A 27617-nucleotide genomic window follows, 5' to 3' on the forward strand; every position below is an offset into this window, starting at 1 on the left:
AAAAATACTGACGATACATAGAAATACCTGTTGTTACAAGGGCATGAATACAACTTCATTGCATTCATATATCATATCCAAATCAGTCGAAATAAAGCACAAATCACATTATCAGTAACATATCAAGTGAACCAGAGAAATAAATGGCCATTTGATTGTGTCTGTTGATATTATCTTTTAAAAGTATTTTCTTATTAAAATGTACAATAACAGATTTTTTGGCCACTTGGGGGCAGCAGAAAAAATCTGTAAACACAATTTAAACCTATTACCATGCTTTAAGTTGATATGGCAAACAATATTGACTCTTTTTTTAGCTCTGTATTAGTCTCTATCAACTCCTAAATCAAATATCTTGTCGCTAACTTGGTCTGGGCTGGGCTAGTAGTATGCAGTTTGTTTTAAGAGCTTCTCTGCTCAACATGGCTGCCTGCTGCCGCAGAGAACGATGATGAGAGCGATGAGAGTCAATCAAAACAGTAAAGTTGTGGAGCTGCAAAACCAAAACAACAAGCTGAAAGACACTAAAATGAAATTAGCAAAACTGCAGAGTTGAGAGATAATTCTCTGTGGGTTCATCACTACAACCAACTACTTTCACATAAAAGTAGTCATTTGGTCCGTTGTAAAAATATTGTTTATAGCCGCTTTAATGATAATATCTAATAATTCAGCTTAACAAAAACTGCAGAACAGCACATCATCATGTACAATATTTTAAGTTATTTGGTAGACTGGTTTCTGTGCTGGTTCAAGAGGAAAATAATGCAGCCGCAAATACCTTAAGCAGTGTAATAAGATGCAAATGTTGGTTAGCTCTATTCTTTAACGTAAGATTTGAAATTGTGCCTGGAGAATCCATTGGTCTCTACTTCCAGCACACGTCCGGATCCATCTGACCACACAAACCCACACACACACACACACACACACACACACACAAACAGAGTGTGAGTGAGTCCGTCTGGAAACGGTAGAGACGGAGAGGAGGTCTGGGAATGCCGAAGGGGGGAGAGACGGGGAGGAGAGGTGGAAAGTTGCAACTTCAAGGCAATATAGACCACATGCTATGGAAAGGAATGCATGCGTCTTTGTAGGAGAGTGGAAGAGCAAATGAAAAAGAAGAGAGGAGGAGAGAGTAGGAGGTGGAGGAGGGAGGGATCTAAGCGAAGGTTGCAGCGTGGCTCTGTGTCTGAATGAAAGAAGCTCTCTCTCTCTCTCTCCACTACTGTCTGTATGTATGGCTTCTGTCCGCTGCACTAAGTGAGCACATGTCCAGAGCAAACACAGCGAGACTCTCCAAGTGACTTCAAGCTGGAAGTAAACATTAGGAGAAACTTCGGCTAAAGCTGCAACTCTCATTCTTTCATCTTTTTTTTTTTTTTTTTGAGGGTTTGTACTGCTTTCTAAGAAGCTGGATCACTTCTTAGAAATGTGGCTGCTTTTGTGAGGATTGCTCAGCATCCCAGCAAAGAATGTATTTTTCAGAAATTGTCATGTGATGGACATTGAGCTCCATTATTTGGAAGATTTTTGGAAACGTTAAAGAACTCATATGGTGATCTACAGGTGATTCTCTGTAAACCTGAGTAACATAGACTGAAACTCTTCACCTCAACAGGAATTTGGGACACTGATTCTGCCAATTTCCACACACCTCTTGGACATCAGCACTGCACCACCAGAAGAATTCACTGGACCTGGATCAGTTTAAACTTATTTTACCTTATTTACACACATCACAAGAGCAGCTTGTCATATAAGTGTGATGTGTGGGTTGGTAATTTAACCAGAGCAACCCTGAGTGCACCGTAGGCCAACTTGCAGGCAGGTGTGATTCTGGCTCAGTGTGTTTGATACACACATTCACATAAATACACACACATATATATGATTGCCTGAAACAGCAGAGATCAAATCGGGACATTCAAATCTCATCGGATCTAACTTTGTGTCTCATGCCTGAGCTGGACAGATGCTTGTAGAGGTGTAACATGTACATTTATCTCTTCTCATACATTTGTGGTTTTTATTACCACCTACCTTGACATATCACATACATTGATTTATTGCATTACAAGGAGTGGTGCCAAACTACCCTGAACTCAAAGATAAAAGCTTTAACCTAAAACATGACCCTACAAACCTGCACTTTGGTCCCCCGTCACATCTTGGAGCACTCCTTCCCCCCTCACTTCCTCCTCCCCGTCCTGCTCTTGCTCCTCCAAGCCTGGCGGGGGAGCTGTCACCCCCAGTGTTTGGACTACAAGCCTCCATTTGAGCCCCGACAGCCACTGGTCTTCTGTAAGGAGTACAATAAGTTTGGATGCTGTGATTTGGAAAAAGATGAAGAGATATCAGCAAGGTTTTACACCATCATGGAAAACTTTGACCATTCAGGGTATGTGACCTGTGGCAAGTTCATACGCAGCATCCTTTGCCAGGTAAGAGAAACACTTAACTGACAGTGGGAATATTGAAGGGACTCTTTGTTATTAATTGCATTTATTTAAGTGACCCTCCCAGGCTTAATAAAGCAAAACGGAAATCAAATCAGCATTGCCAGCTGGAAACAGTCCCAGATTTCTTGAGACTAAATCTGTCTCCCACATAAACTGTAAACTTGGCTGACTGCAGATGTTTGCTGACTCAACTAGGAAACCTGGCTTTGTTATTCACTGTTAGTACATCAACACATTTACAGTGTGCCCATTTCCAGCAATTTGTATGGATTCCACAGCATTTATTCCATGTCTTTTATATTCAATGCCTTTTATATATCACTGGGCACAAAATAACCACCGTTTCTGTCTAATTCCAAATTAAACTCTGTTGTGGTTCGCATATGAGTAAAAAAACCTAACCTGAACAAATTACAGCAACCAACAAAACATGTGGTTTAATGGAAGACATCTGCTAGACAGCAGTTACTCCTGCTTGCTTATGTGTTTTTGATGAGCTGAACATGTAATTGGGCTGTGTTAACCTAACAAGGCAAATGATACGTGGTAGTTAAGTAAAGTATGTTTGGAATAAAGAACATGAACTGACAATTTCATAAGAACATTGAGACCAAATCCAGAAGAAACCTTTTGGGCCAAAATGTCACAGAATACTAAATTATTGACTTGAAAAGGTCAAACAAAGACTTGACTTGGCTCATGCATGAAACATTAACAGTAAATTCACACAGAGTAAACTATGCTTCATCCCTCCCAGATTCCCTTGAAGCTTTTATTCTGTGTCATGTCTCAAATGAGACAGACATGAGTTAGCTGAACACTACTACTTTTACCACTACATGGCAAAAGATTGCAGCACAATTTATTAACACATTTTCTCCTTCATTTTTGGTGACCCCACAGAATACATCATATGAAGATTAGAAAGAATTTGAATGTTTTGGACATTTGCTATTAAGTGTATTGACCTTAATCCTAATTTGTGGATGGGAAAACTCAATGACTGCAGACATATGGTGAGTAGATAACACAAAATTGTGCAAGGAATTATCCTTGAGTTCATGAAAAAGTAAGAGCTTCTCAAAGTCACAAGAAGATAATAAAACTTAATTTAGATTTATAATGCTTGTATTTCTTTTAAAAATGACTCATACTGCATTGGTCTGACAAAACATTTTAAAATTTAATGCATTCTCCTAATTTTATCAGTGATAAGATACAATAGATTCACAAGTGCTGCAATTTCCTTAAAGTGGGATTGTGATCTTAAATGTTGAGGAATAACAATTCTGTTTATTTTAGTGTTGCTGCATTTTAGTTTCTTTCCTGAGCTCTCTAATCTTAGACAGATCCCAAAGCTGAACTCCCTTTACTGGCAGAGTGAGCCCTAAAGCCAGCCCACTCTCTTGAACCCTTGAGTGATTGCATAATTAAGTGCTGACTTTGCAACTCAGTCACTGACTACGTGCTGAACTTCAGTGAAAATTGAATGATGCAGTAGATGCCACACAAATTTAGCCTGGCCCGTATCCTTCAGATAAAATCTCAATTCTACACAAACCAAAATAACTTGTTCTTATAAAAAACACTTTCATCTTCGAGATAAACGCCAAAACAGTGAAGAAAACAAACTGCAGACAGTTTAATATGTCTTAAACTGTTAAGAGAGTGACAAATCCACTGACTCCAAAAATATAGGTTTCCATAATTACAGTTCTACAGCGGCTCTTTCCAAACAGGGCAGGCTGTGTCACGTACAATTTAAAACAGTTGGTCTAGCTTGAGTAAGATGAGCCTGAGCTCAGAAGAATGTGAATATGTAAAAGTAAGAGAAAGGTTTATTTTTTATCTTACATACAGAGCTATTTAGAGTTAACAAGATCCTTTAGAGAAACAGTGTAAAATGAAGAGCTATTTTTCCACACATATACTTTGATTAATTTCTTGAAGATTCATGTCTGAAGCCCTTTGTTCAGATTTTTTTTTTAAAAAAAATCTAATTCCTTTTTACAGCTATTAAAGAAGACCCACTCTGTGGTTGTTAGCTCCCATGTTGATGGTTTGAGATAAAAGAGGCTTTGGAGGTGGTCAAGTTACCCCACTGCCAAGGTACTTATCCTAGGTAAACCCATCACACTGAGGCTCTCTGTTCCAGCACTGCTGGAGCTTCCTGGCACTGATATCAGTGAGACATGGAAGAGAGAGACAGAGAGACAGACACATAGATAGATAGAGAGATAGAGAGAGTGTGTGAGTGTGAGTGTGAGTGTGAGTGTGAGTGTATGTGTGTGTGTGTGTGTGTTAGAGAGAGAGGAGAGAGATTGCCATCATCCCCGAACTTAACTGACAAAACAAACAATCATTTCCTCCACTGGCCGGGGGACAGGATATATCAAGTTCCTGCTGGAGAGGGACAGAGAGAGGTAGAGAGAAGGAAAAGTAAGAGATTGTGAGAAAAAGAGGCGCATAAAAGCAGTGAAAAAAATAAATATATTGTCAAGCAGTGATGAAAAATGTATGTAAAGAGTGAGAAAATCAGGAAGAGAAACCAATGTAAACTTAAAAAAGTCAGACAAAGAGACAGACGGGAGGTTTAAGGGCCTTAAGTTGATAAATTGAATTGTTTTTTTCATCTACATAAAGTATGACAATGTGTGTGTGTCATAGTTATGGCCATAGACTGTAAAAAATATCAACATAGTCACCATACGTCACCCACTGATTTGTGAACTGCTGTTTCAAAGCCTCAAGTTTAGTGATTTGACCATTGCCATCTTGGATTTGACCGCTGCCATGTTTGATTTTTGGAGCCAGAAGTTACCATATTTGGACAAGAGGGTGGAGCTGACCATAGAGCTAGCTGCATTTACAATCCATGGTTAACAGTGATAAAGCTAATGCTAATGCTAATTTCCGCTAGCTCAAAACAGGCTTAAAACAATTAAAAACAAAATATACTCACTGAAAAACCTGAACATCCGACTCCTTAGAGGATATTTTATCACAACCAAGTGAACAAGACTTTTTTAAGTGACAAAAATGTTACAGTTAACTTTTATGAACTGAAAACACGTGAACAACAAGTGAAATAGCAGCAGCTACGCCTATACTCTGTGAATCTGGGGTTATGCCATGGTTATGTTACATAATTAATGTTGTTGCCATGGTTCCGACTTGTCAATCACAACATAGCCACACGCCAGAGCATACGCTGCTTTATCATTATTTACAAAATGAACATCATGATGCATTGAAGAAGACTTGATACTAGCGATTGAGACCAGGAAAGTGTTTACTGGGATCCTAAATCAAGTGAGAAGTAGGGTCATTTTCTCATAGACTTCCATACAATCGGACTTCTTTTTGCAGCCAGTGGAGTTTCCCCCTGCTGGCCATTAGAAAGAATGCAGGTTTAAGGCACATCCGCATTGGCTTCACTTTTAAAACCAGGAGCTACCTACTTGGTTATGACTAAAGTTGTATGTTTTTTTAAGAGTACATTCAATAATTAAAATAAAAAACAACAAAACCCACTTGAGGCTCTTTAAAAAACACTGAGTGAGCACTTAACAGAACTGCAGAACTGAAATTGAATGAATTGTTTCCCCTGTTGGATTTTTATAGGCACTTTTAAGCACTGTACCCGTGTTTCTACATGTGTGACAGTTGCAAAAAATTGCAGATGTTCAAGTTTCCCAGCAGCATAAGGATGCACCACATTACAGCAAATCTCAAACACACAGATTATATAACAATCTGCGTTTTCCCCCTTTTAATCTCTAACCACAATTACAACCTGGCATCCACATAAATGACTCCAGCTATGATACAGTAGCTGGACGAGGCCTAATTGTAGCACTCCTCCCCCCCTCTCTATTTTCCTCTTCTCTCATTCTCTGTCTCCCTCTCTTGGGGTCCAGTCCAGGTCCAGTTTCACACATTTAGTGGCCATCTGTTTGCAATGACTCTCCTCTCTCTCAGCTTCAATAAAACAAACCACGTCGACCAGTCAGCGCAGCACAGAGAGTCAAGAAGACAGATGACAGCGAGAAGGACTGAAAATAAAAAATCTTTTATTACCTAGTCAGGTTTGAGTCTTAGTCTATTCTGAACTGTCAAGTAAACACCAAATTATAGTAGTTTGAAGTGGTTGCCTTGTTAGGGAACAGATGTTAACAGTTACATGCATTTATCCTACAGGAGCCAAAATAAGACTGTCTCACAACAATGACTAGTTTACCAGTTTCAGTGAATCAAACAGGAGTGCTGAGCAGGCATCAACTGACTCGAATGAAGCTCTCTATATTTTACACTTTTATTGTACCTTTCCCCAGTAATCAAATCCTACCAGGCACTTTGAGGTAAACATCTAGTTGACTCCTGACTGAAATACAGCATCCGATCGTATAAAAGATAAATCAAACAGCAGGAAAAGCTATAATTCAATCATTCATCTGCTCCACATCACTAATTTTCTCCAGAAACTTCATCAACAGTTCCAGCAGCTGAGACTGAACACAGCTTTTGTTTTGTCCTGCTGAGCAAAAAGGCTGTTTCCAAGGCAGACTCTGATGTCTGCCCAGCAATGTACTTTCATGTCTTTAAACAAAGATTCTCTGTTACAGTAAGCTTTTTTTTTGGTCAGTTATGATTTATTTATAATTTAGAGTATTGGTTCATTTTGGCGTCCGCTGAGGTGGAACAGAAACAGAGGTCACATGAGGATTTGAATAATTTCATGAGCCCCCAAGAAAAGGGAAGCCCTTTAAAGACTCAAAGTGACACTGTGCCATGTTGGACACATTGGGCCTCATGTAGGAACATTTTCGTATTCCTATCGTAAAACTCTCTTACATTTTTTTCTGTGAGGTTTGCACATACGAGTGTTCCAAGTCAGATTCACCATACTCTCTTAACTGCCTGAATTTGTCGTATATTGCTCATTTCAGCTTGACATGAAACCAGCAGTCATGATGATGATAAAACTGTGAATAGAATATTAATTTTAATTAATAATTAATTAAATAATTTAATCAATTTTTATTTTAGCTGATTTTGGTATCATATTTAAACTCCAAATTCCATCAGAAGACATTTATTCTAAGTCAAACAAGTGTTCTCTTCTTGTGAAGAAAGTCTCTGTTCAGGACAAGTATGACAGGTCTGGACCACTCATAAATTCTGTTCGTAATTAAGAGAAAATTCTAAATATGAGAAAATTGATAAAAGAATGTTCTTAAATCACTCTTAAAAACTAATTTGTTCGTACGAGCAGTTCTTGCATGAGGCCCATTGTGTTGAATTGAAAACTCTCTCATCAGTTCAGGGGCTCACTAGAGAGACTGTAACCCTACAGGTCCTGGTGGTCCTGCAGGATTCCCTCTAAGAATCGTATTGTTTGGGTGGGACTGAAAGATCAAACCTCTCGGGCTAACAGGAATTAGAAAAAGTTGTCTGTGATACAGTATATTTTCTGACAGAGATTTTATGTGCAACAGATTCAAAAATACACAGATAAAGCATACACACGTATTGCTGTAACCATGATTAAAAAAGAAAAAAATGCTCAGTTTCTCACTTCAACAAGAAAACTTTCTTATTATAAGGAGAAAATATCTCAAATATCTTATTTAAACAAGAAAAAGATTCTCATTATAATTAGAAAATTGTATTGCCTTATTCCAAAATTTGTTACAATGATTTTCTAGATCGAGGAAGTGATCTGCATAAGCTGTATATAAAACAATGGCAACATGCATGCCAATCAGCAAGTAACAGATTTCCCCAAAACAATCAGAAAGTGAAAAGCACTTTCATTAGCACTGGACCATTAGCGCAGAAGATCAGAAACACTTGAGAGGTGGAACAGATTGTTGTGAACAAGACATGTAATAAACTGACTTTATATGCTGATGATTAATTATTATTTCTTGACAATGTGCCACAATCCTCACCAGCAGCGCTAAATATCATTCATAAGTTTAACACTGTCACAGGTTACAAGATCAATTTGAACAAATCCTCCCTAATCTCTCTGAACTTGGCAGTGGATGATGTTGATGATGGAACACCAATAGTAGTGCATTTTCATTACTCGGGTATAGATATGTATTCATCAGTTGACAAAATTTAAACAAAAAACCAGAAGCAGCAGTTCTCCTCGGTACACAGTTTTTCATGGTAACTTGCAGGGAGGTTGTTGTAACCATCCTGGAGAAAAATGTTCTTCTGTGGATTTACTATTTTGGCCATCTCAGGTGCTTCTTCATGTAGTCCCAGATTGACTCCATGATGTTGAGATCAGGGCTCTGTGGGGGCCATACCATACCATCTGTTGCAGGACTCATCATTCTTCTTGTTGCTGAAAATAGTTCTTTATGACTCTAGCCGTATGCTTGGGGTCATTGTCATGTCATGAATAAATTCGGGACCGATCAGACACCTCCCTGATTGTATTGCTTAATGGATAAGAATCTAAACATCTAGGGTGCCTAAAACTTTTGCACAGTACTGTATATATATATATTTTAAACATGCACCCACCACAGCCAGTAGGTTTTTTGGGAAAGACTGCAAGAACGAATTTCCAAGTTTATCTGGTGTGACAAACAACCAACAATTAGTAATTCTACAATCATAAATAGCAGACAGGCAGGCTTATCTTTTCCTAACTTTGAAATGTATTATCTTTCATTCATGCTTAAGCCTTTGCTGAAATGGCTTGGAAATGATACCATGGCTTGAGTTGGAGAAACAAATAGTACCATATATTCTTAAGGATTTTTTTTATAGGTCAATGGGACATAAAATGGAATTTAGACACACTCATATTAGAAAAAAATATTTTCTAATATGAGTTATATATCAACAATGGCAAAAACAAAAACTGCATACTTTTTCAGATATTTTTAATGAGGATGGACTTAGAAATTTTCACAACGCACTCTTAATTTACCTAGCAGCTCCTTCTTCATGTACCTACAGCTATGTAAAGCAATGCTTAACTATGGTGTCCTCTGGCATCAACCCTTGGCACATCATTCTTTCCATTTAATGACTGTGGTAAACTCAAAATTTGGTTTTGGTTTTATATGTGTAAAAAATACAAAACAAATTGAACAGACCTGTAGGCTGTTGCTGCTGTATGGAATATTGATCTAAAAGAGTATGATTTCAATGTAAATTGGCAGAGTAGGGAACAACATGACTCTTTCCCCTTGCAATTATAATGACCAATTATAATATTTTATAAGTTAATTCAAAGATTGTACTTAACACCAAGAAAAAGATGCCAATTAAGAATTACTCAAAACCCTTTATGCATCTTATGCACTCCAAAATCAATTGGTACTTACACCCATATAACGTGGGATTGCCCAAAAGTGTACTTGTTTTGGATGAAGGTTGCCTCCATCCTCTCTGCCATACTGGATAGTTCTGTTCCTTGTCCTGTACAAATCATGCTACTGAATGATGATTCAACCATAACCCTACCTGTGTTTGCAGGATTAACAGCAGCAAAACAAATCCTGGCTATGAGATGGAAACCTCCCCACAAATTTAGCATATTCCCATGTTATTTTACAAAATATTATGATTTGAAGCTTCTTGTGCATGGGCACAAGGAGCTAAAATAAAATCTATTCAAGCATTGATGAAGGCTGCTCAAGACCTCAAACTCCTTTAATTTTGTTTTTGTTAGTTTGTTTCTATTTTTTTTCAAGGTTTTTTTTCTATTTATTTCTTTTCTTTTTCTCTTTGCAGCCATGGGGTATAGGGTAAAGTTAAGACCCTGGACAGAGATGTTGATACATCTTGAATGAGTTTTTGATTCACATGGAGTGTACATTCTTTGCATGACAATTCATTTTGTGTTGTGGGCCCTGTACCCTTACCAATCTACATGGTGGAAAAAAACAATAAAAAGTTGGTCACAAAAAAAAAAGAAAGTGAAAAGCAGTTGAATAAAAAGTAATAGTAAAGAGCAGCAATGGGCTGCATAGCTTGCATAATATAATGAGTTGTTTGCAGCAACAACTACAGCACATGCATACACACACACACTCATACAAACATAGCTTTCTTCCTTTTGAGTTTCTGTACTGTATCAATAATTAATATTATGTCACCGTTAATGGGGCTTTTTGAACTCGACACGCACAAAGAAATGAACATGGAAATTATTTATATGCAGTCGATCCAGGCACAAGCACACACACATACACTGTTACACTCACACAGTTTGCCTGTGTCGGTGCAAAACTAAAGTTGATGTCCAGTGTTTGTGCATTTGTGTTTGCAGGTGTGCATGTTTTATATCACTCAGTGTTGACTCTGCTTGATACAGTTAGACACAATGAGTCACTTTGTCACACATGTCAGCATTTATACATACAAGAAATACAACTTGTGTCCATAATCTCCATTTGTAAAACTACTGAGTTTAAGTGTAAGACTGTGACGCACTACAACAGAAAGCTTCCTATTATTTATTATGCTTTTATCTGTCCTTTGGCAAAATGAGACAACAGCACTATTTGGTTTTAAGACCTTCAACTGCAATGCTGACTATTAAGAGGCAGTCTACAGTAAGTTGTTTTTATGTGTGCTGAATTATTCAAACCTTTTCACCCCCGATTACTAGATTTTTTTAAATAGTATCCTTATCTCAACAATTATCCTTTAGAAATGAAATTTAGTATGTGTCATCATTCTACAAGCTGCAGTATAATAAAATCTGGCATTTACCATCACTATTGTTCTTTCTGATCAATACTGTAGGCACACAGTAAACATGACTGACACCGCACCTAATCACAAGCCTCCGATCGGTTAACCATCTAGCTAAGAGTAAATAAGTGACCATGCAGTTTGTGTTTTGGGCTCTGTTTCCTGCTGATGGTTGGTTAGGCTGATCTGGCACTGAGTGAAAAAGCACCAGTCGACCACATGATGGTTTTGGATGTTGTGCTTCCTTGTGCCTGCAGCTCACCATTCTGGGTGTGGACAGTGTGGTTGTGACTTAATAACTGACTGGACCTTCCTATGATCCATTTATACCAGGCTACACTCTGACACAGACAGGCTGTATATAACCCAGTCCTGACCAGTCATAGTGAGGTGGTCAGAAGTTGTGGTGGAATAAATACACACATCCTCTATTTGTGTAATCCATACATGTCCTTAAAGGTGTAGTGTGTAGAATGTAGTGGCATCTAACAAAACGGACTTGGCAGAAATGGAATCTAATATTCGTAAGTATGTTTTTAATTAGTGTTTAATCACCTGAAAATAAGAATTGTTGTGTTTTTGTTACCCTTTATATCTACGTAGGGAGCGGGTCCTCTTCCATGGACACTGCCATGTTGCATTGCCATGTTTCTACAGTAGCCCAGAGCGGACAAACCAAACACTGGCTCTAGAGAGGGCCTTTTGCGTTTTTCGTGAGTTTCGTGGCCACCGTAGGTTCTCCTACATGTTTGTGAGGGGAGGGGTATTCATTTGGTTGCGATCTGCAACCTCACCACTAGATGCCACTAAATATTACACACCGGTCCTTTAACGCTACTTCTGAAATAAACATATTTGCTTAAAAGTGGTCTAATAAGTATGGACACTTTAAATTCTCCACCCCTGGTGAAGATCTATACATAAGGAAGCAGAAATATCCTTCTGCACAGATTTTAAGCTGCACTTGTTGTTTGTTGTGACAAACTCAGTGGCAATTATTGCCAGAATCTGCAGTTTTCTTTAGCTTTAAACAGCATTTTAGCTTCTTTAAGCTCATTGTTTTGGTTTAATGGCATTTAACTTTACTGTTAAGTTCACTCTCACCGCTCTCATGGTGTCATTTCCAGATGCAGCAGGCAGCTGTTTCCACAGAAAAAGCTTTGATAAACCCACAAGTTACCTGCTTGGCACCAAACAGCAGACAGACAAACTTTGTGACTAGCTGGTGAACATAGTGGAGCTTTTAGCCTGATATTTAGCTGGCTGGTTATGGTTGGATCATTTTTAGAGGCCAAAACAGAGCTAAAAGATTGACTTAATGATTTTGGCGTCCAGTTTCCCCCCCAAAAAACAGCATTATGCCTCAAAGCAACAAGTGTTTACGCTCAAGTGACAAAGACCTCTAGTGGCCGAAGAAATTATGACCCTTGTCTGTTGGCAGAACCACAAAGCTGTTCGTTTCCCATTTCCTACGCAAGCCAACATTGCTGTCTTTTAACCCTGACCACGGTCATTCCCAAAGTAGTCATTTTAATCCGAACCATGATCTTTCTCTTAACCTCACTAAGTTGTTTTTGTTCCTAAACCTAATGAAACCCTAAATTAAGTTTTGTCACATCACAAAAGAATCTTATTTTTGAAATGGAGAGTTGTAGCGGCTTTGGACAGCACAGATAAATGATGTTGTCTTGCCGATGCTTTATATGGAGGGCAGACTGGAGGGCATGGACAAATGGCATATTCTGTAGTTTAATTTGGAGGATTTACCAGTATCCATGGAGGCCATGTAAAATCAAACTTCATATTCCTACAAAAAACAGTTATATCTGTTATACCGTAACAATTTAGTTGCTAAATCAGTGTTTCTTTTCCTGTGCAGGAGTGTTCTCCATATGCTGCCCACCTGTACGATGCTGAAGATGCAAACACACCTATGCGGATGCTGCCTGGGCTGTGCGGTGATTACTGCTCTGACTACTGGATGCAGTGCCGATACACTCTCAGCCTCCTCCTAGAGGACCTGGGGAGCCCACAGCAGTTTGCAAACCTGACTGCCACGATAGAGGAAGATCAAAGAAAATTTTGTAACTTCCTGGAGCTGAAGGACAAACAGTACTGCTATCCTAATGTACTGACAAATACAGGTATGGTGTGTTGTGGCACGCTTGCCAATTAAAACTCACACATGTCTGATCTGTGCCTGCAGACAAGAGGCAGAGTGAGGATGAGCCAGGATATAAAACTGACAGATGTGCTCCCACTTGTATAAACAACCAACATGAACAAGAGCATTGTTAACTAAACTATAATTTAATCATAATTTGACACCTTACAATTATATGGTTCCCTCTGCATTGAGAGTGGTTTTGAGTTATTGAAGTTCAAAGGTTTGACATCCTAGTTAGCAAAACTGATATATAGTGCAGTTCTCTTTTGTCGAACAGACACTCTTAATGTATTCTAAATATATGATATCAAAATCCTATCACATTTTTAAATGGGGTTTTCATGTTCAGGTGATTTTCAGATAGTGCCAAATCACAACAGAAGTTGTCTCAGGGCACTTTTCACATAGAGCAGGTCTAGTCCGTACTCATTAATTTACAGAGACCCAACATTCCCCCATGAGCAAGCACTTGGCGATGATGGCAAGGAAAAACTTGAGAAACCTCGAGCAGAACCAGGCTCTAGGTGGGCAGCCATCTGCCTTGACCGGTTGGGTTGAGAGAGTAAGAGGGAGGGGGAGAGGGTAGAGCAAAAGTAATGTTTCTTTTTTGATGTTTTTGTTTAGTTTTTTTTGCCACTGTCTCTGTCTGTGTCTCTTCATTTCAGAACCTTTCTTGTCTTTTTCTGCTCTCAAATTTACTTTTTTCTTTTTTTTGAAAAACTGATGTCTCTGTCAGTGTCTGAGCTCTGAATGTTTCCGTTATCACTGTGTCTGCTGCAGGACTCAAGTTATAACGTTAACACACACAAACACAGCTTAGTTAGCAGCAGGTAGTTAGCTTAAGCATCAGCAACTAGCAGCCTGAATGTATCTCATATTATGTATATATATATATGTATATATATGTATATATATATATATATATGTGTGTGTGTGTGTGTATATATATATATATATATATATATATGTGTGTGTGTGTGTGTGTGTGTATGTATGTACATATTAACATTTTGGAACCTTATAGCAGCAGTTCTCAAAGTGGGGTCAGGGGACCCCCATGGGTCCTTAATGAGGTTCCCCAGCAGAATTAGGAATGACTTATTTTCACTATAATTCTATCCATAAGCTACACAATGACAGAATGTATGACTATTTTGGTCGTGGGTTTCATAGACTTTCTGTATTAAAACATATAACAGCAAAAATCTTATCAGATGGGGAACCCTGGGACAAAATCTTATCAAATGGGGGTCCATGGTCTAATTTGTGTCAGTTTAGGGGTCCTTGACGTGAAAAAGTATAATAACCACTGCCTTATAGCATCAAGTTTGAGATTGATTTTTGAGATGGAACCTTTTCTTTTCTCAAATTTTAGGGCCAATAATGCAGAAGTCAAAAAATACACCTATACAAAAAGAATTTGTCAAAGAATAGTTTAATGTGAATAACTACTTTTTCCCAGAAATGTCAGATAGAACCTTATAATTCCTCTTCTCCATCCGCAGACCTAAATGCTAACCTGGGCTCGGTACGTGAGGATTCCGAAGGCTGTCTGGAGTTATGCTTGCAGGAGGTTGCCAACGGGCTCCGTAACCCTGTGGCGATGATCCACGCAGATGATGGAAGTCACCGTTTCTTTGTTGCGGAGCAGCTGGGCTATGTGTGGGTGTATTTGGCCAACGGCTCCAGGATTGACCGCCCTTTTCTCAACCTCACAAAGGCTGTCCTCACATCACCGTGGGCTGGAGATGAGAGGGGGTTCCTCTGCATAGCTCTGCACCCAAGGTTCATACAATCAAAATAGTAGTACCAATCCATTTGGTACGATTATTTTCCATAGTTCTCAGTGGAAAAGGTCACAGTACTTATGTGTGAAGTATGACTTGGACATTTACATGTAGCTACTCTTTTGTACATAGGTTTACCACTGTCAGAAAAGCCTACGTGTACTACTCTGTGTCTGTCAAGAAGGAGGAGAGGATACGTATCAGCGAGTTCACACTGTCAACACATGATGATAACCAGCTAGACCACTCCTCTGAGAGGTGAGCGGAGAGGGTCAGCATCAGAAGACAACAACTGAACACAAAAGACTGATAGTATTTACTGAAATAAAAGTTTGTTTACCTTTGGTTGTTTTCAGAGTTGTGGTATTGCTACTACTTTACATTAGTTAAAGATCTGAATACTTGTTCTTCCTCTGTTCAAGCGTGTTTGCATGTTCTGCATCTTGTGTGTGTCTGATTCATCCTCCTGTTATCTCTCTTGCTGTAGAACCATCCTAGAGGTGGTAGAGCCGGCGTCCAATCATAACGGAGGTCAGCTTCTGTTTGGTCATGACGGGTATCTGTACATCTTTATTGGCGATGGTGGCCGAGCTGGGGACCCTTTTGGGAAGTTTGGCAACTCACAGAACAAGTGAGTATAATTAAACAATTATAACTGAATTATGCCAATTATGTTGACTCCAGTGTTTCTTAAAACCACACGTCATATTCCTAAGTTAGTTAAGAGTGTTGTTGTAACAAAACACATTCATGCTGCTACAGCCGACCTGAATATACATGCATATCATTGCATAAGACCAGAAAAGGTTTCCCTCGTAATTGTTTAAAGATTATACTTCTTTGACAGCCTCACCCTTATATATAATCAAAAATGATATACCTAATCAAGATAAACACCTCCTTTTGATTGTTCTATTGAAAAAGAGGGTGGTCATCACTTTAAACTTTAGCAACCTACTTGATGTTGAGATTTTGGCTACATAAACATATATTAACAAAATACCAAAGTCTAATTAGAACAGACAAAAAAACCACCAAGTTCACACCAAGAATGACTTTCAGTTCCAGTAAAGTAATCAAAATTATGGAGAAGATAAACTTCAAAATTGTGTAGACTCATGATGATGATTATCATAGTGTTTCAAATAGTCATCTTCCACTTATGAAAATTCACGTAAACTGTGGATGTTCCTGGGCTGGAAACCTCCTCATATTTCCAAATTATTACTTCGAAGATACAAATTAGTCATTTGCGCGTAGAAATGATCACAAACATTTATCCTTGGTACCTGCCAGGCTCTGTAGAACACTCATTTGATGAAGTTTTTGGTATTTAATTTTCAATACATTCTCAAAAATGCCCTAAAACACACTTGAGAGTTTATTATGAAGATCTTGATTAGGTCTACTTTGAAACAAGAGTGACGTATAATCATATAATTATATAATTACATATAATTATTCCAGCAGCAGACTGTTAGTATGTCCAATGATTAGGAGAGAGAGAGGTTTCCCTTTGTGAACTAAAAATTTTTATTAAGTCAATGCAGGTCATTTCACTTCATAGATCATTTCTGCAAAGACAAATTTGTACTGTTTTTGCTCTTATGGTTTAAAAATGAAAAATAAAAGTCAACCACATTAGGGTTAGGTGTCAGGCAACAGATGCCAGTGAGAGATGTAACATCGTTTAAAAGTCAAGGAGGGGGCATGTGTGTTTATGCCAAGAGCAGTCCACACACAGTTTATGAAAGGAGCTTTCATTAAAGCAACTGTAGGGCATTATTTGTCCTTTACTGTGTTGGTAAACATTATTACTCACCTCTCAAACCACGACTGTTACATTATAATTTCCGTTATAATTCAGCAGAGCTGTATCTTAAGGCAGTGTGTGTGTATTTCTGTATGTTTACTTAAAAGCATAATGTATGAGTGCTGCACAGTGTATGGATGCTATTATGTGTTTCCATTTATACAAAAAGTTTCCCCTTCATTACACCCTACAAACGTTCAGCTATAAACTGTCATTCTTCATTCTGATCAACCCACAGTGTTTTAAATGTTAATTACTGCCAAAGGAGAAGATGGTAGGAAGTGTAAATATAACTTGCATTATACACATTGCACAATACTCTAACAATGTCACACACAAAGGTTACATCATGAATTGTGGGGATGACATTAATATTGCACCCTCATGCTGAAAATAAATGATGACCTTCTCATATATTAAGTTTTTGAAGTCCTGTCAGCAGCAGATTAATCACAGATATTTTACAAAAGTGTGGTTTACCTGAGATGGTACCCTGACACCTCTTCTCCAGACAGCTGTAGTTCAGCTGTTTCTGAGGGGTTTTGTTGACATGCAGTATTAGCTGTTCTGGGAATGAGGGAGCATACACCCTGCCAAGTCTAATATTTGCACTACACGTTGCGGCCGCCACACATTGGTATGTGGAGGAGTGAGAGAGTGGAGGGTGGGACAGGAAAGAGAGGGAAAAACAGGGAGTTTAGGGAGCAGTGGTGGCTCTAGCGTATTTAAACCACAGGGGGCAGACTAGGACCAGCTGTTCTTTTAGAGGGGTCTTGAAAAGAAAAGAAGTAAGAAAAGAGCACCAAAAAAAAAAAAAGGAAAAAAAAGCACATGAAGTCAGAATGGATAGTAAGTTAAGTCAGGATGTTGGATGGGGAGGAGGAAATGAGAATGAGGGAGCAGACATTTTAAAAACAAGATTTGAGTGAAGCAAGAAAGGCGCAATGCAGAGGAAGATGAGGGAGTTTGGGCAAGGAAAAAAAGATGAAATGGGGCTTTAGGAACAGACATTGAAGAGAAGAATTACACACAAGTTGGAAAAAGAATGTGCAGATTTCAAAGCCATTATGTTCCTACTTCAAAAAAACATCACTTACTTGATGTTGACTTGAAGCCTCGTTGCATATTTTCCCCACTCTCCCACGCTCTTTCTATTGTTTAAAGATCAACCCTTCTTGGTAAGGCACTGCGAGTTGATGTCAACAACAATGACGATGGCACTCCGTACAGCATTCCCTCAGACAACCCGTTTCTGGGAGAGAAGGAGGCACGGCCAGGTAAGTCCCTTACAGTGTTCCTATATTCACAACCACTGTAACTTTATTACAATACAGTATTCCTGTTGATATTTAACATGAACTTTTTAATATGGATGGCATAATTGTAATTTAGACCTTATAGTAGCTTTTCTGAAGAGTTGATTTGTGACCACAGTGGAAATGTCACCATGTTTTACTTAATGCTGCTGTTTTTAAATTGGAAAAAAACATACCTTGAGGCAATAATAGATGTGAAGACACATGTTTACTCCTGAAAAAATATTTGTTTCTGTAAAGCGGAAACATATAAATGTATTTTTTTCTTTCATTCTTTCTTTTGTCTCTGTGATTGTTTCCTTGCAGAAATCTATGCTTATGGAGTGCGCAACATGTGGCGTTGCTCTATTGACCGTGGTGATGCGATTACAGGCCAAGGCAGAGGCCGGATGTTCTGTGGTGATGTTGGCCAGAACAAATTCGAGGAGGTGGATCTCATTGTTAAAGGTATATTGACTTTTATTATGAAGCAAAATTTCAGATTTGAGAAAGATTTGACCTGTTAGCATGAATACCTCTATAACGACAGCATTCAAGATTTTTTCACATCTTCCAAAAGAAATTGTTCATTCTTAAATGAAATGACTGTCATTATCTACTCATTCCCAAGTCATATAAAACTATTCTCTCAAAAACGTCACAGATACTGAGACATTAGAGTTAAATATTAGTTTTCTATAAAATGAATGGAGTTTAGTTATGTACAGTTCCAAAAAGGGCAAACATCAAATTATTGCTCGTGGAGTTTAAGCCATGCTTCTTTCTTCTGTGAGTCCAAAAGGTAATACAAAACAATACTGAAGCTTTGTCCTGAAAAAAGTTCCTCTAACTATGTCAACGCTTGTTTAAAGGAGGCAACTATGGATGGAGGGCCAAAGAAGGCTTCAGCTGCTACGATCGCAAACTCTGTCAGAACTCATCACTAGGTGAGTCGACTCTCTGGGTTGGTTTCAGTCTCTCTCAAGTCTCTCAGAGTTTATAAAGTAATATATATATATTTACTAAGAGGAGCACAAAGTAGCTGCTGGTTACAGATGTGAGCTGTGACATGTTTTTTGACTTACACTTTTATGATCTACACAGCTGTAGATTAAATTGCTGTTCTGTGAAAACGTCTTACAGTATAGCTAAGTTTTATTTTGATTGTCATTTATGAACTCATGTGACTTTCCATCTGCATTTAAATCTGATGCATACTGTATTTCTTATCCATTGTACAGTAGGTTTCTATAGAGAAGTATAAATATATTTCAATCAGGAGAGACAAGTGAATAAAGCAAAGATAATTGTTTATTATACAGATACTGATGTCTTATCAAACATCTTTGGCACTTAGACTCTACAGGGAGATTTTGAATCGAAGAACATCAGTTCTGAGCAGCAGCAGCAAGATAAATCCCACCATGGAGTCCAGACACTGGTGCTGGTGGTGGCTGATGACTTCTGCTGAGACTGATAAGGCTGATGAGGCTGATGAAATGATGCACTGATGAATATGTAAAGACTGGGTGGTGATGGGGAAGTGGTGGGGCATGCATAACGCAGCATGAAAGCACTAAAGGCAGAAACATATTTAAAAAGACAGCCACAATATGATTACAATGAAGGTTTGTCACCGTGCTATTGAACAGATGTGACCAGCTGACGTCTCACTTGACACCCGGGCAAAGACAGCCAGGAAATGATGAGTGAGCATGTGTGAGGGATGGGAATGACAGATGGTTTCAGAACTAAAACTACAGACCTGAGCATGCAAAAGATCATCTTCCTGACTGAACTTTTGCTTCAGTTCAATAAGTAATGTGTTGTTCTGTGTCTGTACCTTTGTAGACGACATCTTGCCTATCTTCGCCTACCCCCATAAGTTGGGTAAGTCAGTGACGGGAGGATACATCTATAGAGGCTGCCAGATGCCCAACCTCAACGGCCTCTACATCTTTGGGGATTTCATGAGTGGGTGTGTGTTTCTGCTTTATTCTAAAATCTAAAATTTGAAGATGAATACTTTCAATAACAATAAGTACAATAAGCTTCACTGATTGTATATTGAGCATATTTCACATTTATACTGAAAATACATGTGGATGTGTTTTATAGGGGACTCTTCATGCTTATGTGCATGTGTGTGTATCTTTGTCTTTTTACTCAGGCGTCTGATGTCTTTGAAGGAGAATGTCACCACAGGTGAATGGCAGTACAATGAGGTCTGTATGGGAAGAGACCAGACCTGCAGATTCCCCAAACTCATCAACAGTTACTATAAATACATCATCTCTTTTGCTGAGGATGAAGCAGGTAATGACCTTGTGTGAGTGTGTAAAATCCCACACAGCTATTGCATTAATTCAGAGTAAAATCAGCCAGAACGTTGAGGTGTTGGAAAGCTAATTTTTGGTTAAATGAGGACTATGTGAAATTCAGTGATATGATAAAGCAGTATGTGTTTGACTCTAAAAAATAACACATTCTGTATTTTACCAGCAAGTATCAACATATGATGGTATTGCAAAGTGGATGGTGCTGCAGTGAGCCTGCATGGGTGCTGACAAAACAATCAAAATCTTGCATTTTGAACTAACCAGTCTACATAAAGCCACAGTGACAGATAATTGTGCTAATTGTGTCCTACAATTCTTAACTTTTGAAACTTGTGTAACATTGTTGATTAAATTATTTATACTGATTCTGAAATCAAAACTATCTATATTGAACAAATTTCTGCAAACAGATTTCATTCATTAATGTGAACATGTCAGATTTACTTAACTGCCTCATTTTATGAGGAGTTAAGAGGTCCCAGTGGAGTGTTAGGTTTAACTTAAAGTTGGTTTGAATTAAAGAGAGTGTGATGTTGATTTACAAGTGAGAGTGTTGCACACAAGCCGCTGCTCTTAAATAATCTCTTCCCTTCCTCACTGGAGGAGATTAAAGTTGAGAAGTTCAGGCAAAGTCCAAAATCTTTCTTGCCCCATTTTTACCACAACGTACATTCAGTAACTTTTTGTTTTTTCTTCTCTCCCCTTCTTCCCTTTTTTTTCCTTTTCTCCTCTTTTTTCTTGCTCTTTCTCCATCCCACTGTAAAAATATCCCTTCTTCCATCTTCTTTCCTTTATTCCTCCTCCCTCTCTGTCTTTCTTGACAAATTTCTTCTCTCTGTCTTATCAATGACTCTTTCTTTTTGTCTCTTACTCCTGTTTTCTCTTTGTCTGCTTCACTCTCTCCCTCTGCCCTCCTCTCTTATAGGTGAACTATATTTCTTAGCCACGGGTGCCCCAAGTGCAACAGTCAGAGCAGGGGTCATCTATAAGATAGTGGATCCCTCCAGGTAATCAGTGTAACACACCTTTCATCGCACCTGTTGGGATGAGTGGTGTAGAAGTTTAGGTATTACTGGAAAAAATGCTTTCTTAAATGACACATTTTTCTGGTCTTGTCAAAAGACTCAGCTGTGATTGTATAAAGTTCATCACAAAGGAAACTAACTTTAAACTAACTAGGACTATGATTGGAAGTGAGCATGCTATGATGGACCCAAGTGATAGGGACATCAGCTCTGGCGAGTTATGTCACTCAACTTGACTAAACTTAATATTACATATGTATTACTCAAGTAGAAATAGAGTCAATTGTGTTGAAATCTCCTCTACCAGCCAATCTTCTCTGTAATTTCTTTCTCTAAAATCGGATAACACCTCTTCTTTACTTTTATCATATTGTTCTGGAACATCACATACTCTTTTCAGTCTAGTGATCCATGCCCCTTAAGAAAAGTCCACCTGTAAGTCAACTCACCAGACTGAAAAGAATATGCGATGTTCCAGAACAGGATGAGATTGGCTTGTATGAGCAGAAAACAAAGTGGATTCAAAGAGCAGGGACGCTTATCTGCAAGCTAAGAAATCCTCCAAATCAAATCCACACCTTATTTACTGCACTACATTTACCCCTAAAACTAAGAACATCAAGGACATAATTTTAAAACATTGGCATGTTCTTCAAAATGACCCATCCTTCCTTTAAAGATCCACCTCTGACAGTCTGGGAAAACAGCCCCATTGGCGGATATGTGTCTGGATGTACATGATTGGTTGTCTTTTATGTTTTTTTTTACCTTTTTGATTTTTATTCTGCTTCATACCTACCCTATTTAATTTTTTTTTTTCATGATCATGTTTTTCATGATGACCCTGATGAAGGCCACAAGGCTAAACACATTGGCCTAACAATAAAGTTGTTCTACATACTACAAGTGTTGCTGGAGTTTTGGCCTCAATATATTAAAATTCATAAGTACATAAAAAGCTACAGCACTCAAGAAATATGTGGTAGGTTACATGAGTGTGCTAAATTTTTCTCTCCTGACCACACAGGCGAGCGCCACCAGGAAAATGCAGCATCAAGCCTTCCCCAGTCAAGATAAAAGGAAAGCTGATTCACTTCCACCCCAAAGAAGGTTAGAGAAGTCTTTAAAGTAATGTTTCTTAGTCTCTTACTCCACTTCCTAGTTACCTCTCATTCCACTTTTCTTCATTCCACGTTTCTACTTTTCTCAATGTGTTTTCCCATCATATTTCATTGCTTTTTTTTAGTAGAACTATTTATTAATATTGCCATCAAGCCAAAAGTTATCCATCGGTCAGTGCTTTTTATGAAAAGACTTACTCTACAGCAACAAGCACCCTATCAAAGCCTCATCTAGACTTTAGCTGATAAATGCTAACAAAAACATGTTTTTTTCATCTCTGTTGAAATGACAATGCTCCACTTTTCTCTCAAGTACCCTAGTAGATATTCATTGATTTTTAGAGATTTTATGGAAAGAAGAATCTTCTATGGTTGTGGCTAGTGAAGAGGATGCTTGAAAAGATGAAAAGATGTCAGCTTTTTATTAGAATTTCAGTGCTTTTTAATACCCATTCTCCTGTTGATGTGCACTGTAGCCTATACTAACTCATCTCCAATATGTAGCTAAATATTAGACATATATATTGTATATATCAAAGTCTGGATTGTGAAGGTAGGTTGTTTTGTCACTTTATTACTTTCTTTCATTTTCATTTCAGAGTTTGTAATCAACAAGAAACCGACTACCACGCCTGTCCCCACAACAACCACAAGAAGAACAACAACAACAACAGTGAGAACAACAACAACGAGGAAAACTACACCACACCCACCAACAAGAAAAACATCAAGAAAAACAGCACTACCACCAACAACAGCAGCAGCAGCAACAACAACAACAACAAGAAAAACATTACAGACAACAAGAAAAACAACAAGAAAGACACCATCACCAACAATAAAAGCGACAACAGTAAAAACAACAGCAACAACAATAAAACCATCAACCTCACCAACAACTGTCCAGACGACCATGGCAACAACTCCTGCCACAACCACACCCACTGGTAGGCTTACTGGTGCACCTGTTAACCAAACCAGGTCCACTGTTAGGACTAACATTAAACCCACCAGTAGGCCAGTGCACACCTTTACACGAGGACAGGCCGACAGTGTCAGACCAGGTTGCCTCTTCTTCTGCGCTCTACATTTGCTCTATTTTTTAACATGCTAATAGCTAAGTTAACATTCTCCAACTCTTGAGACTTATTTTCAAATGTTATATTCTTTACAATTTACTTTCCTGTGATGATTACTATAATATAAATTACCTTTTTTGGTAAAATCACATCACTTTTAAATTGAGAAAAAAATCAAATCATTTGCACAGAAATGTCATAAGGGTTTAATTTGCTGCTAACGTTAGTTGCAGGCTGCATAATGACTCAAATTATGAATAATTATGTCAATAAAACCATGTAGAATATGAAATAATTCAGTAGTTTGGCAGCTAAGTCTAAGTAGGTTGACTTTAAATAATGTGTGGGCTTTAATTTTCCACTTTTTGGTCTGTATATCAGTTTGATGTATATCAGGGTTAAATCTGGCTATTATAGCGTTAAAGCCCCATAAAAGGTTTTTGTAAAAAGGCAAGAACCTGAGTAGTGGAAATACAAAAACTCTCTTTTAATGCAACTTGTAAAGCACTTTAGAGATAAGTTACTTTGTTCTCAGGTATTTTAGACATGCTGTTCTTGCATGGTGAAAACAAACAAACTAGCATCCTCACATACTAATGTTAGCTGGTAAATTTCTTTTAGAATTATTCAATGGGTTTTGTGGCAGTGTAAATAATAAATAGCTTTTAAAAACTGCTTTTCAATCATTTAAAATGTCTGAAAGATTATAATTTTTAATGTATTAAATCATAATTAAATAGCCTATAAACATTTTTATGCACTCATTTTAAATAGGCTATTACTTATATTAACCACTTCTGAGACTACATATTAACCTGCATCCAAACAGGTACTTCTTTGATGTCTATTTGTTATTTTATTGTATGCGTATCAGTATCAGTCTTTGCACTTAATTTACAATATCTCTGCACCAGAAGAGAAACAGAAAACAAAACAAAAAAACAATAAAAAAACAACAACCAAGCACTGCAGTACAGCTTAAAGTAGTACTAACCACATAAATGTTGAAAGTTTAATATAAGTTACACATGTATTCAGTGTCTGCTGATTATGTTCTGCTGATAGCAAAGGTCAGGTTTGCCTGTATGGGTGTAGATGGTAGGGGAAAGCCATTTGAACAAACTTGTGTCAAACTCAGGTAGAGGAGGAATTAGTTAAAGTGGCAGTCATTTCCACACTTGAAATCCTGATGATGTGCTATTCTTTGGCTGGTTCAAGAGTCTAAAGCATGCAGGATAAACGGTGCTTATTTATGTGTCGGGTATTTGCATTACTTTAATTTAAATCAGGTACATTTGGCATTATTTATTTTGAATAAATGTTTCTGCATCAGCCTCAGTTTGGACATTCGTCTTTGTGTGTCTGTGTTTATGTATTTCCTTGTCTTCAATGAAAACACTGCTTTGAATGACTTTAATGAGTTGTGTGGTCATAAAATAAAACATACACAGACTTTTTTTTTACTAACTACATATGTTTAAATAAAGAGGGTGATTCTGTCTCTCCCTCAGGTTATCGCTCAACCGTCATGACTGCAGCCTCCCCTAGGATTGCTCAAACCCCAATCCTCACCACACCTTCAACAAGGAGACACGAGAGACCGCTTCACTACCTCCCTAGTACCACCACCCAACCTTTAACCTCACCACAGCCCCCTACATCTCCATCCATATCGCTGAAAAGACCCCAGCCGACCTCAGCACATTATCCTGAACGTCCTGGGGCACTGACCACACCACGGATGCCGTATTGGAGCCAGAGGACCACAGGATTACCCTATAAACCCCAGAGACCCCCAATTAACACAGCACTGCCTAAAACACAAGAAGAGATTCTGAGGCTTGGAGAGAAGTTGGACAACACTGGGGAGGGTAACCAAGTGTATAAAAGGCCCAGAGGAAGAGGTAGAGGTTACGGTTACAAGAGAGGAAGAGGGAGAAGGTTACGTGTTGGCTCAGTGCGACTGGTAAACGCTGATGGTTTATCAGATCGAGGTAGAGTTGAGATCTTTATCCGTGGGGAGTGGGGGACGGTGTGCGATGACCTTTTCACCAGCAAGGCGGGTACGGTGGTGTGTCGACAGCTAGGCTTCACGACGGCCCTGGCGGTGATGAAGAGGGCTGCGCTGGGTGAGGCGGACAGCAGCGTTAGGATCCTGTTGGATGACGTGGAGTGCCAGGGTTGGGAGAGGTCGCTGCTGTGGTGCAAGAGATCCATTGTCGGCAAGCATAACTGCTCACATGAGGAGGATGTAGGGGTGATCTGTGGTTAGTGCAGAGGGGTGAAGTGAGGGGAAAAAGGGAAATGTAGGAAAGAAAGGAGGAGACAGTGGAGTGATGTGTGGTTATTAAATAAATGAAGTGACAGGATGAGGAAGGAGCAAGAAGAAGAGAGTGTGTGGAGAAGTTTGTGAATTTCCTTCAAGGTTATGAAGTGTATTTTTTTTTATGTTTTCCTGTTTTACATTCTGATAATCAGTATTTCAACCCCCTAACCACTGCAAAATACAGTTGTCCTTAAAACACTTTACATGCACTTTTCACACAGAAGAGAGGAGTGCAGATAAAGGAAAAAAAGGCACATTGATATTTCAGGCCCTGTGTTGACTTAGTCTGATCCTATTTGAAGAGAATTTCTTCTAAACTCACTCAGTCCACTTTTGGTAAAAACAGAGCAAACAAAACATAAATAATTCTAGTGAATATTAATGCATTAATGAGAACCATTGTAAAATTTCAGTTACAGTAGTTACATATATTGCCAGTCAATCTGGTGACTCACTTTAATCTTAACTTGTGTAAGGGTCTGGTCACATGAGCATTTATCAGGTTAAATCAAGTCAGTTCAAAGGAAATGCAGCCATCAGTGGAGTCTCTCACACAGAGACATGAGCTCTGACACGCAAATTCACACTGTTGACCACTTTATATAACCGTACTGCCAGAGCGTGAACTGCTCCACAAAAGAGAGGCAGCATCACTTCCATCTACTCCTGTCAGTCAAGAGACAGGAGCGGATAGCGCGTTCCCTTGAATACAGTAACTGTGTTAACTTATTGTACAGTTAGTGACCGAGAATCCAGGAAGTCACTATGTCACCGAGCATTAAGCACCACTTATTTCAGACACACAAATGAATTTCGTCATGCCACTTTCTGGCACTTATTGCAAAACTCTTAAGTATTGTTAGTAAAGATATCAACAGTTGAAGAGTGCAACTGATAATGTGGACAAACAGTTTGATGTTTTTGGGTTTAGCTGTTCATTTTTTGGAGATTCAAGCATCAACAAATTTTCTGGTCAAAATGTACTAAGTGAGTTTCGGAGAAATCTTTATCACATTCTGTTTCTTGTGTTTACATATTCACTAGATAAAAGCCACCATATCCTGTTAAAATAGTCAAATGTTCTGAGAAGATTTGTATTTTTGTATTGTATGATTACAGCAGGTCTATTTTCTGAAGCCATTTTTTTTAATATAATATTTTCATTCTTGAATGTAGTATTAAAATTAAGAGTTTTAACAAGGAAATGCTGGACATTATGTACTTTGAATGTAAGAAAATGTTTCCAGTTTTACATGAAAAAAATATATTGTGGACAAAGAGTGCTTGTGATATTGTGATTTGAATAAAGTTTACAGCAAAATAATTTTCTTATTCTCTATTATTCTCTGCTAATGTGTTCTAATTCGCTGAAGAACAATGGCTCACGTTGATTCACACTTATTTTTTCTCCAACAGCACACACTCCCAAATTTGTTTTGACACTTTCACTAGGAAACTCAAACAGTTTTTCTC

The 27617-nt window shown here is 38.3% G+C and overlaps 1 protein-coding gene across 1 annotated transcript; it reads left to right on the plus strand.

Annotated features, from left to right (window-relative positions):
- Positions 1-1012: 1012 nt before the first annotated feature.
- On the plus strand, positions 1013-27468 carry si:ch211-136a13.1 (HHIP-like protein 1). The gene is made up of 14 exons (XM_067594606.1): positions 1013-2444; positions 13072-13336; positions 14865-15144; positions 15279-15404; positions 15634-15777; positions 18124-18236; positions 18582-18722; positions 19127-19201; positions 20106-20232; positions 20425-20570; positions 21519-21600; positions 22646-22728; positions 23339-23686; positions 25330-27468. The coding sequence occupies exons 1-14, from the start codon at positions 2133-2135 to the stop codon at positions 26088-26090; spliced, it is 3003 nt and encodes a 1000-aa protein (XP_067450707.1). The 5' UTR covers positions 1013-2132; the 3' UTR covers positions 26091-27468.
- Positions 27469-27617: the final 149 nt, after the last annotated feature.

Source organism: Thunnus thynnus, chromosome 7 (genome assembly GCF_963924715.1).
Source record: "Thunnus thynnus chromosome 7, fThuThy2.1, whole genome shotgun sequence".
Taxonomy (NCBI): domain Eukaryota; kingdom Metazoa; phylum Chordata; class Actinopteri; order Scombriformes; family Scombridae; genus Thunnus; species Thunnus thynnus.